A 17930-nucleotide genomic window follows, 5' to 3' on the forward strand; every position below is an offset into this window, starting at 1 on the left:
ATAATACTAGCTATTAGACTAATAATTCTTTATTTGTAGCGTGATGAAAATATTCTAAATTCATGTCATGGTAATGGTGGCACAGCTCAATAAATACTAAAGAAAATTTGAAGTGTATATTCTAAATGGGAGAAATTTATGATATACACATTATAATATATCTTAATAAAGATGATTCAAAAAACAATATGAAAGCGGGCAAGGTCACTGGCTTTGGAAGGTCCCTGACGATTTAAACAGGTCTGTGCTCTGAGAGGAAGATCTTCAGTTGTGAATGCCCAGGGATTGTCCATAATCAATGTTTTGCTGGCTTTTGTCACAGGCAGTCATGACAGTGATCACAAGAAAGCAGGGGCAGCTTTTTGTCTCAGTTCCCCCTGTGTCTGCAGCACTGTGGAGCACCCAGGCTGCTGTCATAGGACTGGCAGTAATAATCAGCCTCGTCCTCAGCCTGGAGCCCCGTGATGGTCAGGGAAGCCCAGCTGCCAGACTTGGAGCCAGAGAATCGGGCAGAGACCCCCGAGGGTCTCTTGCTATTACCATAGATAAGGCGTTTGGGGGCCGTTCCTGGGAGCTGCTGGTACCAGCTCACGTAATTACCCCCGATGTTGCTGCTGCTGCCCGTGCAGGAGATGGTGACAGTCTGCCCCAGGGCTCCAGACACTGAGGGCGGCTGAGTCAGCACAGACTGGGCCCAGGAACCTGGAAGGGGGAGAGACACAGACAGGGTGATTCTCAGTGTGGAAACATGAGGACAGACCAGGGCCCCAGGGTCTTCCCAGGGCCCTTCCCCTGCCCTAACTCAGGTCACCTGTGCAGTGAGCCAGGAGGGTGAGGAGGAGAGGGGCCCAGGCCATGGTGGAGACTGTCCCGAGTGCTGCCTTCTGTGCCCGCAGCTGAAGCAGCTTCCCCAGGTCTGTCCTTCCCCTCTTCATACCCTGAGAGGGGAGGCTCCCTCCATGCAAATGAGCCCCAGATTTCTGCCCCCACCCTGGGCCCTGGTCAGGCCCCTGTGCCTGAGGGTGTCAGGGGTGGGCGGGGGCGAGGCTGTGTGGTCCCAGGGGGTGGGGAGGTCACAGCTGTGCCCTGAGCAGAGGGCACCAGGCAGGGCAGGTGGCTTGTCCCAGCTCTGATCACTGCATACCTCTCAGGAGCAGGCCCCAAGCACCTCCTAGTGTCTAGGCCAGACACACCATCGTGTGACATGGTGACCAGAGTGTCCCAGGGCCAGCCCTGTCTCCCCACTGCTCTGTCCACTGCCCAAGTCTCATATGACCCTGATCTCTGAGCGCCATTAGGAATGACCCTTCAATACACGAGGCTAGGAGAAAATAGGGTTTGTACTGATTGAGGAGTGCTGTCAATCTTCTTAAAAATGACAACATTCTAACAATTTCTCACCAAAAAGAATATGCAGTATATATTATTTTGACATAAAAAGAAAAAAGCTCAGCAGAAAAGATAATTCCAATTGCTAAAGCAACAAAAAATCAGCAAAAGTTTGTGGCTGAGTAGAAAACTTGTGGAAGTATTACATATGCACCAGCCTGGTGTGTGTGTGTGTGTGTGTGTGAGTGTGCGCGTGTGCAGGGTGATGTGCAGGTATTTGTCCCACATTGTCCACTTTGATTTTCCCCGGGTCAAGCCAGGTCCCTAGCTCTTCAGTCCCTCACTCCCTCATGTTCACTTTATTCTCACGTGGTGGGAAAACCTTCCCCAGTGACGGATTCTCAGATGTTACCGGCTCTTGAGTCGCTCCTGAAATTTCTTTTTAAAATTCCATCAATTGTATCCCTCAGTTCTTTAATTTCTGTTTGTTTTGAGTTTATCTATCTTAATTTTCTTACATTTTCTCCTCTCTGTTTAAAGAGTGGTCGTAGTTACTCATGGAAGGGATTTTTATGGTCGTTGCTTTACAAACCTCTGTGACATCATTTCAGCGTCTGAGCTGTTAATATCACAGTGTTCACGTGTGCTGATTTCATCTTTCATTTACGTTGTCATTTTTCTGGTTCCTGATAAGACAAGTGACAGTTTTTGTGCCCCAAACACTGTGGTGTTCTATTAGGAGACTCTGGCTCCTATTTAACCCTCTGTTGTCAGGGGACCCTCCTGCCCAGGCGAAGCACAACGGCCCGGGGTCTCGGCTCAGCTCCCCACTGCCCAGCAGAGCGGGGCCCTGACTCTCGCCGGCCCAGGGCTGCTCACACCTTCCTGGGGAGAGGGGAGCAGTGACTTGCACAGACGAGTCCCCTTCAAGAGGGGCTGGGAGATTAGCTGCCCACTGGACTCTGCTGTGCCTCACTGACACCAGGCAGGGGAGGGGACAGCTGTAGCGCCGGTGACCCTGATCCATCCCTCTGTCCAGCGTTCTCATCACCAGGGGAGAGTCAAAGCTCCGCTCCTCACTGGCTGTCGAGATCCCCCAAGTCAGGGGTCAGGGTGGGGTCCTGGGGTGCTGACTGGCTGTGCCTGGTCCCATGTCATTCATATCATGGCTGGAGATGGGGGTTCAAGTTCGGGTCTGCACGGGGTCCTGCCAAGCTCACACGGGAGATTGGAGATAACCAGCTCACGCCAGCACTGCCTTGTCCGGCCTTGTTGATGCTGGTTGGGGGTGAAGGTTTGGCTGGTGACTGAACCCCATTGACTCTACCCAAATGGGCCATCGGAGCATGGCCAGCTCCTGCTGGGCAGGGAGTTGTTGACAAAAGTGTTTCTGAGTCACCACAGCCTGGGAGCTGCTGGTACCAGAATAAAATCACATAAAATCAATAGATGCCCACAGCCAGCATCGCTGCTGCTTCTAGGGAAGGAAACGGGGGCCGCCTGCCCCACACGCTGGGTGCTGCCGACGGTCACATCAGCACAGACTGGGTCCAGGACCCTGAACTTCGGGGCAGACAGAGTGAGGGGGTGGGTCAGTGGACAGAGACACACCCGGGATCCCTGGTCCTTCATCCCCAGCCTGACACCTGGCCCAAGACCCTCTAATCCCCGCTGGCTGTCCAGGGGTAGAGAGAGACCCTTCATGCATCCAGTCACCCCCTGGCTGTCACTGCTTCACCCTGAGCCCTGTCCCTGACCCCTGCCTGGAAAGCTGACCCTGGGAGGGGTGGGTCTGGGCAGGGCTGTTCTGTGGCTTCCCAGGGACCAGTGAGGACACAGCTGCTGGCCCAGTGAGCAGGGGACAGAGGGCTCCAGACCAGGGCGAGGTGGGGCCCCCAGCTGGGACCCACAGCACAGGTCTCAGGGACAGGCCACAGCGCCCCCTGCTGCCCAGGGCGTAGACACACCCATGTGTCCTGTCTGATCCACTGTGCACTTTTCCTCCCCCAAAAGGATGGAGCTGGGCAGTGTCCCTGCCCCAACACACCTCAGTCTCAGGTCTGCACACGGCCTCCTCCCCCCGCCCAGCGTCCTGTGCGGTTTACAGGACAGTCCTGGGAGCTCAGCCTCCCTGAGGGGCCGCCTCTGGGTACACAGAGCAGGAAGCCCAGTGGGGACAGGGAGCACCTCCCTCCAGGGCACCAGGAGCTGCTGCCTCTTCCTCCTCCCAGGCAGAGCAGAGCCTGCTCCCCAGATGGCCACGAGCTGTCCTTGGGCCCAGCCGCTCCCTCTGGGACCCCCTCTTCCAATCAGGCTCTTGCTGACCTGCATTGCAGAATGAGAAGAAGAGTATAAATACTCAATATCTGCCAATCCCAGACATAAATTGAACAGTGGTACAGACACTGAGTGTGACTTTGAGGGAGAGGAGGCCGCTGAGCCCTTTGGCGGGAGCCTCCTGGGTCCTGAGCTTTCTCCCTCCTCCCTGGGCACTGAGCGGTGATCAGCACCCTGTACGTGGGGACCAGCATCCTCTAGTCACGCTGTGGGCACGGGGAGCAAAGGCTCCTGCCATCTCAGAGACAGCCCTGCAGAGTGTGGGGACAGTGCTGGGACAGAGGCCCTGGGCTGTACAGGGCCCTCAGGCAGCCCTGAGTCCTCACCTGGGCTGAGCCTCAGTGAGCAGAGGGAGGGAGGAGGGAAAGGGAGGAATCCAGGCATGGGGAGCACTTATGAGCTCTGCTCCCCAAGGTCCACTCCTCACCCACCCACACACAGGGCGAACATGGCCTTTTACCATCTGTACTTCTCCACTGGGCTGTGCAGCCCCACTCAGGGCTGGGTGTGACCTGCTCCTGGGAGCTGGTGCTGGGAGGGACATCATTGGGAAGGGTGTGACCTGCACACCTCAGAGGCTCTGGGTGGGACAGCAGGTAGGACAGGGAGCCATGGACAGAGCACACAGAACATGGATGTCATGTGATCTTCTCCAGGGACACTCAGGGACAGGCCCAGGCCCACTTCAGCTCCAGGACCCAGGTCCTGCAGGTCTCCTATTTTTCATGGCTCTAGGCCCCATGTGTCCTCCCTCTTACGGTCAGAAAGAACAGTGTCTTCTTCATTGTGCACCCCTGTTACCACAGGAGGCCCCACGCCTATCCTCCAACCTCCTCCGCAGACCACCCCCTGCTCACTACAGTTTGCTTTTCTGCATAATCCTGGGGTCTCAGCCTCCCTGAGGATGTCCCTCCAGGAAACTCACACTGCAGACAGCTCAGCCCTGGACAGGACAGCTGGGCTTGGGCCGCCCAAGGCTGAGCTTCTGCACCTACCCTAGGCCACTCAGAGCCTCTCAGAATGATGAGACTGTGTGCCCTTACGTGTCAGACTGCACTGTCACATCCAGTTCCTGAGGAGCAGATGTGGGGATGGAGATGTTGTCTTCAAAGACTATTGGAAGTGTGTTCTGATAATCGCAAACAGAAACTGTCTACCCATCAGGCAATGGCCACTCCCACCCCACAGCCCCTGGTCACCCATGGAGCATGGAGGGACTGGGGACCTGGATGAGGCACAAGAGCCCAGGGTCCAGGAACACACCATGGTGCAGGAAAGAGTAAAGAGCAGAGAGCAACTCCCCTGGTGGCTCTTGGCAAATGCTGCTAGACAAGGTGACAGCTTTCTGTGGGCTATGATTTTCATCCCTCTAGTCCCCAGGGAACTGAGGTGCATTCCAGCCTCATCCCAACCAAAGAACCAGAGAGGGGAAAGAATAAGGCTCATGGGATTAAAGTCGGGAAGGGAAGCAGTGCTGGGCCCTGAGCCATCTCCTTACAAGGAGGTCTCCTCCTGCACCTGCGAATCCAGGGGCTCCCTGGGGACACCCTCTGAGCATACAGAGGACCCAGCTTCCCTAAGGGTACAGAGCTCGGGAAAGATCCCCAAAGCCTCAGCCAGGTGCAGGGAACATCTAAGGGACCAAACAGGGATCCTGGGCGTCTGTGTCTAGCACCGTCTGCTCCCCAAGAGGCCCCCACCACACATGTGGGTGCTCTTATAGCCTCTGGAGAGAAATATTCCCTTCGTGCTTGGATGCCAGTCAGAGAAGGTGCTATTGCCATTGACATCTTAAAGATTAGCCACGTTAAGAGCATCAGACCTTCTGGGGGCAGAGGTGACATCAGACCTGAGCAGGTGTTGGTCACAGGCAGGGACAGGGGAGAGATGGATTTGATGGCGGCATGGAGGGCAGATCCTTGCCTCACTCTCCCATGGATGGGAGCACCTGGTGGCATCTGGTTATATTCAGCTGTGACGATGATGATTAGCCTGTCCCTAAGCCTGGAGCCCAGTGGTGTCAAGGTGCTGTGTTAACACAGAGAATCAGGCTGGGACCCCTGAGGGTCCATCACTCCTGTCCTAGGTCACAAACTCTGGCTTTCTTTCTGGAACCCTCGGTGCCAGTTTCCATGGTCGCCCCCAATGTCTCTGCAGCTCCCTGTGTAGTATAAGGTGACGTTGGGACCTGGGCACATCACAAGCTGCAGGGGGGATGACACCTGCATATCTTGGTGAGTTTCTGCTCCCTGGTGTCCTTCAGATCCCACATCACAGCCTGGACCATTGAGAAGCCCCAGTGGGGCAGGAGAGGAGAGGACACAAGTCAGTGCCCGTGGGCTCAGGAAAACCCACCCGTGGGGTCCCCGTGGTCCTGAGAGGGATGAGCTGGTGGAAAGTCACATTCATGGCACCTACTTCCCCCGACTCCCCTGGGGCAGGCTCAGCATTTCCCAGCAGTGGTGGGGTCCGCCCTCCCCCTGTCACCTCCCACTGGGAGCTTTGCTGGTCTCAGGGACACAGTTGCCTCCACAGTTACCCTCTACCTAGACCTGACAGCTGCAGGTTCCAGCAGCAGCAGGGGAGCCAGGCCAGCTCTGTGCCTGGAACCCCTCCCTGACCTGTGTCCTCAGGCAGCATTTTGCATCTCACTTCCTGGTCCCTGTGACACAGGGGGCCCTGGACAGCCCTGAGCACACGTGACTGTTGAGGGAGGGGGATGTCTCCGCTCTGATCCCTGGAAGAGCAGAGTCCATGCTGTAGGGGACTGTCCCCATTCTGGGTTGGTTCTCAGGCCCTGAACAAGATATGGGCTAAAAAGGGATCATTTGCCTCCTTTCAAGGGGAAAAAAAAAAAAAGCTCCACATGGATAAGGAGGCAAAATTTCAGTGTCATCATCAGGACTTTTATTTTCATTTTTAGTTTTCCTGAGACTTCAGAAACATTGAAGGGAAATTAAGAGTAGAAATATTTGAAACCACAAAGTGCTTTCAAGTTTGTATACGTTTAACATATTTTAAAATTTGAAAATCTTCACAGAACAAATCCCTGAGCAGGCTGAGGTTTTTGTCCCACTTCCTCATCTGCCTGTGTCACTGTGATTATTACCACCGTCCCAGGTCTGACAGTAATAGTCAGCCTCGTCCTCAGACTGGATGTTGGAGATGGTTAAGTAGCGGTTAACCCCGGAGCTGGAGCCCGAGAAGCGATCGGGGATCCCGTCCCCCTTGCTGTGGCTTCCACCACTGTAAACATACATCAAGTACCGAGGGGCCTTCCCCGGCTGCTGCTGATGCCACGCAATGTCATAGTTGCTGTATCCACTGCTCAGGGTGCAGGTGAGCTTGACCGAGGCTCCCAGGGAGGCAGATGCAGAGGGTGACTGAGTCAGCACAGGCTGGGAGAGGGACCCTAGAAACACAGACACACATTATGTCGTGGAGGAAGGACAAGAGGGAAGGACAGTGTGGCATGGGTCTGGGAGGTGGTGTCAGTGAGCTGGGGGTCAGGATGCTGAGGACCGTCCTGACCTGTGCAGTGAAGGAGGAGGGTGAGGAGGAGGAGTGGGGCCCAGGCCATGGTGCAGACACCCCAGAGCTGTGCTGAGGCTGCCACGCTGCAGGTGTCTCTTATCCACCCTCCAGCCCCAGAGGAGGGAGGGGGCCCTGCATGCAAATGTGCTGCTCCTCCCCTGCCCACCACGCCTGCCCTGGGCCTGTGTACAGCCCCAGTGACAGGGTGTCATTACTGGGAGGGGGGCCTGGGCTGGGCCTGGTGCAAGTCTCCCCGGGTGCCCAGAGAGGACCCACCTTCTGGCACCAATGAGCTCTGAGTAGAGACCAAGGTCAAGTGCCTGGTTTCCCAGCTGAGCCACACAGAGCCCTTAGTGTCAGGCCCACAGTGCCCCCTGCTGCCCAGGACCAGGTGCAGTACCTCTGTGACCAGATGCCAGGGGGTCCTGACAGAGGCTCCTGCCCCCACCAGGGTCTTGACCACTGCCCCCTCCCTGCACAAGGGCAGAGTCAGGCCCCTTCTCTGGGAAGCTCCCACCTTGTCTCAGTCCTTAGTTTTCTCTTCCTCCTCGGTGGGAACAGGACACACAACTCACCCCATTAACAAGGTGGCCTCAGGGGAAGGGACGACTCATCTACAAACTGAGCCTGAAATACAAAGTCCTGAGCTGAGAATAAGGGCAGATCAACTAGGAACCCGCTTCCCAGGCTGCTCCCAAAGACAGCTTCTCTCTCCCTCCTTGGTTCCTCAGGAGGTCATGCCCAGGGACAGAGTGGGGAGTGTCTGGGAGGGTAAGTGAGGACGCTGGGTCACTCACTGGATTCATCACAAATGAAAAGAGGCCCAGGAAGTGTAAGAAATAGGTGTCAATGTGGTTAAAAAAGGGAAGATGTGGACTTAGAGCTTCTTCAGACATAACAGGCTACGGAGCTCAAAGAAAGAAGAGAAGATGTGAATGACAACTTCTAAGGAAAGATATGAAAAAATATCCACAACTCCTCTGAGATAAAGACCTTGCTGATAAATGGAGAAGGTCACAGGGCAGAAGGGGGCTGTAGGAAAGGCAGGGAGATGAAAAATTTGGGAAGGGAAGTCAGGAATCAGAGACAGGAAGGGGAGGGTGAGGATGGTTCACACTGTAGAACGGACTGGAGGAGAATCCGGTGGGGACATTGGGCAAGATCCAGACAGGGGGTCAGGTGGGAGGATATTTGGGGTGTGTTTGCTTTCATTCCTGTTTCATTTCTTACAGAAAGTAGAGCCTCTTCCAGCGTTTCAACTATTTTGTCTGATTCTCTCCCTGCCTGGGTGGAGGGGTTCATCTTTTATCAGAATTTTTCAGTTCCCTCTGAGCGAGATTTCTCCTTGGTGTTTGTCAGCTAATGCCTTCCCTTCTTAACTTTCCATCATTCTTATGAATTTTGTCATATTAAAACACATAGGAGACCAGGTGCAGTGGCTCATATCTGTAATCCTAGCACTCTGGGAGGCTTAGGAGGGAGGATAGCTTGAGCTCAGGTGTTTGAGACCACCTTGAGCAAGAGTGAGACTTCATCTCTACTAAAAATGGAAAACAACAGCTGGCCATGGTGGCGCCTGTAGTCCCAGCTACTCAGGAGGCTGAGGCAGGAGGATCACTATAGCCCAGGAGTTTGAGGTTCCAGTGAGCTATGATGACGCCACTGCACTCTAGCTGGGGTGGCAGAGCCAAACTCTTTCTCACTCCACACTCCTGAGTCCACACGTTACAGGATCCCAGATGATGCCTGTGCACGTGCACGTCTGAGGAGCTCTGATCTGACACAGGCAGGAAGGTGCTGGAGGGTTTGGTGATGGATGTTCCTCAGGCCTCGGTCTGCTCTGCTACCTGCCAGTGTGCCCAGCCAACTGCCCTCCTGTGTCCCATTCTGTGCACGATGCACCAGGCATGGTGCACTCGGGGCTTTTTTTTTTTTTTTTTTTTGAGACAGAGTCTTGCTCTGTTGCCCGGGCTAGAGTGAGTTCTGTGGCATCAGCCCAGCTCACAGCAACCTCAGACTCCTGGACTCAAGCAATTCTCCTGCCTCAGCCTCCCGGGTAGCGGGGACTACAGGCATGTGCCACCATGCCCGGCTAATTTTTTCTATATATATTTTAGTTGGCCAGATAATTTCTTTCTATTTTTAGTAGAGACGGGGTCTCACTCTTGCTCAGGCTGGTCTCGAACTCCTGAGCTCAAAGGATCCACCTGCCTCGGCCTCCCAGAGTGCTAGGATTACAGGCGTGAGCCACCGCTCCCGGCCTGGGGCTTTTGAATATAGCGGGCGTCTCCCCCTGAGCTCACAAATTCACAGAGAGGACTGTAAGTGTTTTAGTAATAACAGATTATCTTCCCCTCTTCACATGTTATACCAGTGAACAAGTGGAATTATAGAAAAGCTATAATTTTGCATTAGTGCTTATAATCTTGATAATATTGAGCAGTGCTTGTGTATTTATGTATTTTTAAGAAACAGGAGTTCTTTATATTAACCTTACATGGCAATCACAGTTTTAAAAGTTAGAAATATGAGTACAAATTTTATTTCATTATTTGTGTTCATGTTTCTGACTTTGAAAACTGTGATTGCGGACAATGGAGGGCAAAGGTGAAGGAAATGCATTCAAATGAGGAATATTGTTACGCTGATTGTTTGGTGCATTGACTTCCCAGGACTGCTGTCACAGTGCACCACAGCCTGGGGGTCTAACCCAACAGGAATGGGTGGTCCCACAGCTCTGCAGGCTGCTCCTCCAAAATCACAGGGACAGCCATGTTCATCTCACACCTCTAGGGGAAGATTCCTTCCTGTCTTTGGCTGCTGGTGGTTCACCTCCAATCATTCCTGTCTGTTGGCTTGCAGCTGCGTAAGTCCAGTGTCTGCCCCCATCTTCACATGTTGTCATCTCTGTGTCCCCTGTCTTCACAGGGCCATATTCTCATAAGAAGACCAAGCACATTGCGTCAGGAGACCACTCTAACCCAATATGACCTCTTTTTATCTAGTAACAGTTACTTCTACAATGGCATTATTTCTCAAAATTAGATACCATTCCACAGTACTGGGAGTTAGGACTTCAGTGTATCTTCTTGGGGTGAAATATTTTTACATTACATTAGAGAAGAATCCTTTTCTAAATAAACTATAATTTTTAAACTTAAAATTATGCAATGCACTTGTACTGCATGAGAATAAAGCCCAATAATATAAACTTTTTTTTAATATTCAAAAAGAGCATTTCTTCCCTTCACCATTAGTTTGCAATAAGAACATCATTGGAGATTTGTTAGACCTTAGCCTTTACATCTGATCCTACTGTTACTGTTCTTTTGTGGAAGGCAGAATGATTCAACTCTACTTTCTGTGGGCCAATTTATTCCAAATCTTCCACAAATATGCTCCACTATAAGGCGAAAATGTGGATGTGAATCATTTCAGACACTGCCATTCACCTTTCTAAGTAGAGTCAACATTCAGGCTGCCCTGGGGGCTCTGGTTTCTGGTCATGTGATCTTCATATCACATGATCATATTTGTACCAGGCTCAGTCAAAAGCAGGTTATGTCTTGGTTTCTTATCTCCGTCTCTCACTGTGCTGAGCTCCACTGCAGTGCGGCATGCAGTGTCCTCAGCCCTGTCAGGGTGGCTTTGCCTCCAGCGAGGGAGACTGGCGACGGGGTGGGCGTCCAGGAGTGTTTGCTGTTTGTATCATAAATCGATGTCCTGGGGACTTGGCCATGCTTCTGCTGGGCCCAGCATGGATAGTGGCCATTTGTGGAGCCACAGGTGAGAATGACTGTCCCTTGGGGGATATTGTCAGTGAGGACTCCTGAGTCACCAAAACCTGAGGGATGATGTATGAAAGAAAAATAGACCCATGTTAGGAATGAGGAACAAAAGCAGAGAAATCCCTGCAGAGGCTGGTTTCATGGAGATGAACCTGGGCAGGGGGTAGGGAGGAAGAGGAGGAAGAGGAGGAGAAGAGTCCAGGCCATGGTGTGGACTTTCCAAAGATCCCCAGGACCCACAGCTGCTGCTGGGCTTGGAATGTTCTTTTATCTCCTCCTCAGCTCCCTGGTAGTAGGGCCTGTGTGTGAGCGGTGCCTTCTGAGAACACGAGCCCTTTACCAACACCACCTGCACCACCGATTCTGAATGCTCAGCCCAGAGGGCAGCTCCTCGGTCCGGGAGGCTGGGCTGGTGTGAGCTCTGAGCTTGCCCCTTGGGAGGAAGCACCTGGGGTCACCACTAACTCAGGCTGCTGAGCAGGGGCCCAGGGACCATGCATGAGAACCATGGGGGATTATCAGGCCTTGCTGAGCTCTGAGAAGATCCACAGCTCCCCCTGCTGGGCTGTGATAACCTTTGTCTGTACTTTCTCTAGTGTTGAACATCTTCCCTAAGGCCTGATGTTTTCCTTGTTACTTGTTCTCGGGTTCATCCAGAGAGTTTTATATATATTTTTTTTAAGTTTTATTTTTTTTTTAGTTCTATAATTTCCATTGGTTTGTTTTAATGACTTCTACTTTTTTCTGAGATTTGCTCCTTTTCCATTTGTTTCAAGAATATCTGAAATTGCTCATCAAAATGATTCCATGATGCTGATTTCAATATCTCTCATATAATTTCAACACTAAGTTGTCTCAGTGTTGGTGTCTGTGGATTGTCTTTTCCTTTTCAAGTTGTGATTTTTATGGTTCTTGGCAATTTTTTTTATTGTGTCATGGGCATTTTGTTTAAAATTTATACTTGTTTCATATATATATTTATTATTTAAATAGATTTAAGGGATACAAGTGGTGTTTTATTATGTGGATTTGTTGTGTAGTAGTGAAATATGAGGTTCAGGTAGACCCATCACCTAAATTGTGTACATTATACCTAATAGATAACTTTTTATCCTGAACCTTATTCCACTCTCCATCCTTCTGAGTGTCCAGTGACCCTTGTGTCACTATGTATGACCCCTCTCCACCCTTCTGAGTGTCCAGTGACCCTCGTGTCACTGTGTATGGCCATGCATACCCATAGCTTAGCTCCCACCTATACGTGAGAACATGCAGTATCTGTTTTTGTTTGTTTTTTTCTGAGTAACTTAGAATAATGGCCACCAAGTCTAACCAAGTTGTTGCAAATGGCATTATTTCATTCTTCTTTATGGGTGAATAGTATTCCACAGAGTGTGTGTGTGTGTGTGTGTTTGTGTATGTGTGTGTCTGTCACATTTTGTTTATCCAGCCCTGGGTCAATGGGCACTTAAGTTGACTCTGTACCTTTGTAATTGTGAACCGTGCTGCAATAAACACACAAAGGCAAGTGTCTTTTTCATGTAATTATTTTTTCCCTTTGTGTAGATTCCCAATAATGAAGTTGCTGGATCGAATGCATCCATTGAGATTATAATATGGCTTTTGTTTTTGGTTCTGTTTTTATGGTGAATCACATTTATCACCTCACACATGCTGAAACATCCTTGCATCTCTGTGCTGGACCCTACTTGATCATGGTGAATTATTTTTTTATGTACTCTTGGATTCCATTTGCTGGCATTTGGTTGAGTATTTTGCATCTGCATTTCTCAGGGATGTGGGTCTGTACTGGTGCTGTGCTCACCTGCAGTGCTGAGAGTGGACCTGCTTACCTCGTGCCCCAGCTCAGGGCAACGCTGTCAGTATCCCCTCTTCATCTGCACTGTGAGACAGCTGGTATGTGGTTTCTTTATCAAGTTTAAGGGTTTCTCCCTCTATTTATCCAAATCTGAACATTTTGTTGGTCATGAATGGACATTGAATTTTATCAAATGCTGTTTCTGTATTGATTGATGAGGTCATGTGGTTGTTCTTTGGCCTATAAATATGGTGGATTGTATTGGCTGACCTTTGCATAGTGAACCAACTTGTAATGACCTCCATTTGGCATGGTGTGCACTTCTTATCATCTGTTACTTAAGTACATTTGGTAACCTTTTCTGAATAATATATGTGTTTCTAAGTGACATCTGCTTTGTTTATTTATTTTACTACCAGGAGAATGTTGGTACCAGCAGTAGATTGCTCAATTTGGCAAAAATTGTTTTCCTAACCACATTCGGTGTGTGAATCACAAAGTGAAATTATCTATTTATTTGTTGATTTCTCCTCATTTCTCTTTCAATAATTTGTAGTTTTCAGTGTATAAGATTTTTAATTTTCTCAAATTTATCTTTAATATTTCACATTCATACACTATAAATATTATTGATTTTGCTTAATAATGTTTGATGGTTCATTACTAGTGCATAGAACAAAAATTATTTCTGTTTGCGGATATTGTGTCACAAAGTCCAGTTCGAAGCATTTGAACCAGTAGCATCCCTCAGTCCCTCCTAGACCCTGAGCAGGGCATGGGTGGAACCAATGTATTTTTGTCTCTTCCAATGTCTCCACTGAGATCTTTTTAACTCTAATGAAGCTTTTTTCTTTCTTTCTTTCTTTTTTTTTGCCTATGAAAACCTGAGTAGGATAAGAATGTTTTACCTGTCTAAAAGTTGAATGATTATGACACTTTGAGATCTAACAGTTCATAGAAAATGGCATGTTGGTTGAAGATGTGACAACAGAAGTCACTCCCTGAGCTAGACTTGCTCAGAGCCACCAGGAGGGGTGACTGCACCAGGCCAGGAGAGTGTAAAGGAGGTTTTTGTCTCACTTCCCTTTGAGTCTGGAGCACTGTGTAAGCATTAGCACTGTCCTGCCATATCAAACAGTAATAGTCAGCCTCGTCCTCAGGCTGCAGCCCAGAGATGTGCAGGATCCATGCATTGGCCGAGGCATCTTTGGATCCAAAGAAGCGGCTGGGGACCCCGGAGCCCTGGTGCTTCTCTGACTCTGAATAGTATCTCAGGAGATTCTGGGGAGGGCTCCCTGGCTTTTGCTGGTACCAGCGTATCCAGAAGTCACCAACACTGAAGCCACTGCTCAGGGTGCAGGTGAGTCTGGCCGATGCCCCCGGGGCTGCAGGGAGGGAGGACGGCTGGGTCAGCACAGGCTGGGACAGGGAACCTGCAAACACAGACACTCACGAATGATGGGGCAGGGGCCAGAGTCAGGCTGCCTGAGGGTCTGAGCCAGGTGAACTGACAGAGCCTGGGGGACTGTTTAGGGTCTCAAAGGATGTAGCCTCACCTGTGCAGTGAGAGAGGAGCACGAAGAGGGGGGCGGGTCCAGGCCCCGGTGGGCACTGCCCTGCTGTCACCCCAGGCTGAGCTCTGTCATGCGGGGCTGCTTTTATCTTCTTGACCAAAAGAGGAGGGGCCTTTCCATGAATTCGGCTCCTCTCCTGGCCGCCTTTGCACAACGATGAACACAAGCTACAGTTTGAGAGTTTTCATTATTTAAACCAATGAGGTTGGTGGGTGAGACGCAGAGCGGACTCCATGGGAGGACCAGGGAGGAAGCAGCTGCTGGGACCTTCCACGGACCTCTGAGCAGGAGACTCTGCCCAGCCAGGGGAGGTCGCAGCTGCTGAGTCCCCATCAGCAAACACAGGCACCAAAGCCCCAGCCCCAAGGAGGCCTGGACGCCCCCTGTGAAAACAGGCTGTTTTCATACGTTGTGAAAACCGAACCCCGCAGGGTGCCGTTTAGGGACAGAGCTCATATGATTGATGTGTGTTGGATATACATTGCCCGGTCCTCGTGTCCAGCCAGAGTGAGCAGGGCAGGACGGGAGAGCTCTACCTCCGTTTCATCGGTGGTAGAGACTTGGGCTACCAGGCTCCAGGGGGCCAACGACTCCCCCCAGCAAGAGTCGGAGAGGGTAGCATGACCCTGGTCTCACTGCCAGTAAGTAGAGCCAGCGTCAAATTGCCTAACCCGAAGCCATAATGTAGGTAACTTCACCTGAGTCCCTGTGGCGCCTTGTAAAAGTAAGTGTGGCCGGGGCAGGAGTCTCATCTGCTCCTGCCTCCTTTGCTACTGTAGCTCCTCATCTCATGACTCTTGGGCATTTCAAGGGGCTCAGGCATCGTGAGGGGCTTCAAAACGACCGTTAGCAAAGTGTGGTAATCCCAGCCGTGCAGTGCCGGTTCCTCCCAAGTCCCCAGAGGAGGTGGAAAACCTTCTTGGTGCTCACTCAAATGGCCTGGGCTCTCCTAGGTGCTGCAGCCCACCCACACACCAGGGCTCTCACTTTGCTTCCCCACCACAGACCCTTCACCCTCGCCTGGGTGGACACCGACCCAGACGTGTCAGTGGTTGATTGGGACACCCCTGAGAAGACAGCAGTGACCTGTAGACAGGACAAGGTCCAGAGGCATCTTCCTTCTTCCTAATTACTCCTGTTCACCATCTGATGCACCAGAATTTGGGGCGATGCCCAGCATACATGTGAGACAGAGACACAGGACACTACCACGGTGGAAACGCAGCATTTCCAGAGAATTTTGTGCAGAGAGACAGGGAAAAAGGGGGCAGATTGGTTATCAAGGGTTTTGATAAGGGGTCTAGGCAGCTGCTCACAGCAATAGCTAAGCAAAGACCCTGAATTACATAATTTTCTAACAAACTCTAAGGGACTTAGGACAAAATTTGTCCATGAGCCACAGAAGAGCCCTCCCTCCCTCGCTCCCGCGCTGCTTCTGTGAGGCACAGTCACAGAGTAAAACAAACCCCACACACTCACTGAGAGTTGGGAGCTAAACAACGGAAACATTGGAAACAAAGAGACGTAAAGGACATTGGAAGCCAAGACGGGGCAGGCCGGGAGGGGGCGAGGAAGGACAAGTGACAGAACTGTAATTCGAAGGCAAGCCTGCTACCCCCAGAGCCAACCTGTTTTGCCCCTCACTGAGGGTCCTTCCCGAGCTCACAGAAAGGAAAAATCCCGTCAATCTCTCGCACCTGGGAAGGAAGTTAAAAAGAGAGAGCGCTCAGTCTCCTCTCAGGTCCGACGGGCTCCTCTGCAGCGACTTTGCTGTTTCCAGTGGCTACTGGCTCCATCAGCACCGGACCCTTAGCGGGGACAGCACAGAGCTTACAAGTGTCCCTGCTCTGTGACCATCACAGACAGCCTCCCACGTTCAGTTTGTTTTCCCCTTTTCGTTCTTTAGACCCCCAGGGAAAAGCAAGAGGCAGGGAGGGCTGTGGCCCCCAGCGACCCCACCCTGAGTCCCCACCCCAATAGGTGACAGTGCCGAGGCCCCACTGCCCAGTCGGCCGCTGTGAAGACACAGTGTCCCCCACCCCAATAAAGCAGCTGGGGGTGGCCCAGGGAGAGGGGTTTCATTTTCTCTCCCCCCTGTGGGGCTGACAGCTTGGACAGCAGCTTCCGGAGACAGACTCTGTTCTCAGGGGGACGGACGTGTCCGGGCCTTGGACGTTTCCAGGAGAGGCCCGGGCGGCGGCGCTGCTCACGCGGGCGGCGGGAAGCGGTGGCAGGAGCCGGAGCCCGCAGCCGCGGCCCCGCAGAGGACGACGCTACCCAGGCTCCCTGCGGGGCGGCTGTGGTCGCGTGGCGGGCGGCCTGGTGGCGGCGCTGCGGGGCCGGTGCTGGAGGCCCTGCTGTGCGACCTGGCTCGGCGGTGACCGCGGTGACAGCGGTGAGGCGGCGACCAGCGGCACCTGGGGCAGGGGCAGCCGCCCCGATGGCAGCTTCTGCCCCTCCCCGGGGGTGGTGGCGGCGGTACAGTCACAGGGAGCTCTGGGAGGGGGACCTGAAGCCGCTGGTGTGCCCCCCCCACCCCTCGCCGCTGTGGCTCGGCCCAGTTCGCTCCCTGGCTGGGCCGGAGCTTTGGGGGCGGCTGCACCCCCTCCGGCGAGACCTCTTGGGACGACTCTTCTTCCCAGGGCACCCCAGATGCCGCCTGCCTCTCTCGCTGCCCCCTAATTCTGGGTTTGCCCTCCCTCCCCTTGCTTCTTTGCGTGTGTGATAGGACGGTGCGAGCGGGGAGGGTCAGTATTAGTGCTGAGACCCCCAAGGCAGAGGCGCCCATCGGTGGAGGAGGAAGGGCTGTTTAGTGGAGCGGGGCTGGGGGGTTGAGCTGTGCTCTTGCCACCCCCACCGCCACCCCCACCCCCTTGTGGTGACACAACCCAAGAAAGCGGGCCGGTGGCCTGCGATCTGGATGCCCAGAGAAAGGGGGGCACGGGTTGCCTCCAAGAGCTGCGGGAAGTGGGGTGAATGTACGGAGGACACACCCCCTTTTACTCTGCGGGACCACAGGCCTGGGACACCCCGGAAAGCCCTTCAGGGACAGCCTTTTCCATGCTGGGACGTGGTCATCAGACAAGGCTCTAGCAGTTTCTTTTAAAAGCACACGTGTCTTTGGTGCTGAGAAAAAAGGAGAAAGGGGGGAAATTTGACTTGAAATGTATGTTACCAAGTAGAAATGTCAGACAAGGGGCAACGACACCGGCTAATGTATGATATAAAAAGCCTAAGCCTCCAATGTAGCCATACTGCCACAATAGACTGTATTTGGCATATTTATTAATGTCTTTGCAAAGTATATAAATCCAAGAAGAAAAACCCTGTGTTTGGTCTTCTTCCCCACTCCTTCCTTTTTGGTTTTTTTGTTTTTTTTTTTTTAATTGCTGATCCCATTTTCCCACCCACCAACTTTAGGAAAAGGAGTTACCAAGGCTAACATGAAAAATATGCCTAGAAAAAAATCTCTATTGGAAATCCCTAATTGTTGGCGCTGTGGACCAGAAGGCTTTGGAATTAATTGCATAAAGCTGTAATCTAGTTTAA

At 52.1% G+C, this 17930-nt stretch overlaps 1 gene segment (V, D, J or C); it reads right to left on the reverse strand.

Moving 5' to 3' along the window:
* Positions 1-367: 367 nt before the first annotated feature.
* LOC138401652 (immunoglobulin lambda variable 1-40-like) lies at positions 368-857 on the reverse strand. The segment is given in 2 exon segments: positions 368-702; positions 812-857. Coding segments are annotated over 2 exon segments (381 nt in total).
* Between the last annotated feature and the right edge of the window lie 17073 nt (positions 858-17930).

The sequence above is a fragment of the Eulemur rufifrons genome, chromosome 21, assembly GCF_041146395.1.
Source record: "Eulemur rufifrons isolate Redbay chromosome 21, OSU_ERuf_1, whole genome shotgun sequence".
Classification (NCBI taxonomy): domain Eukaryota; kingdom Metazoa; phylum Chordata; class Mammalia; order Primates; family Lemuridae; genus Eulemur; species Eulemur rufifrons.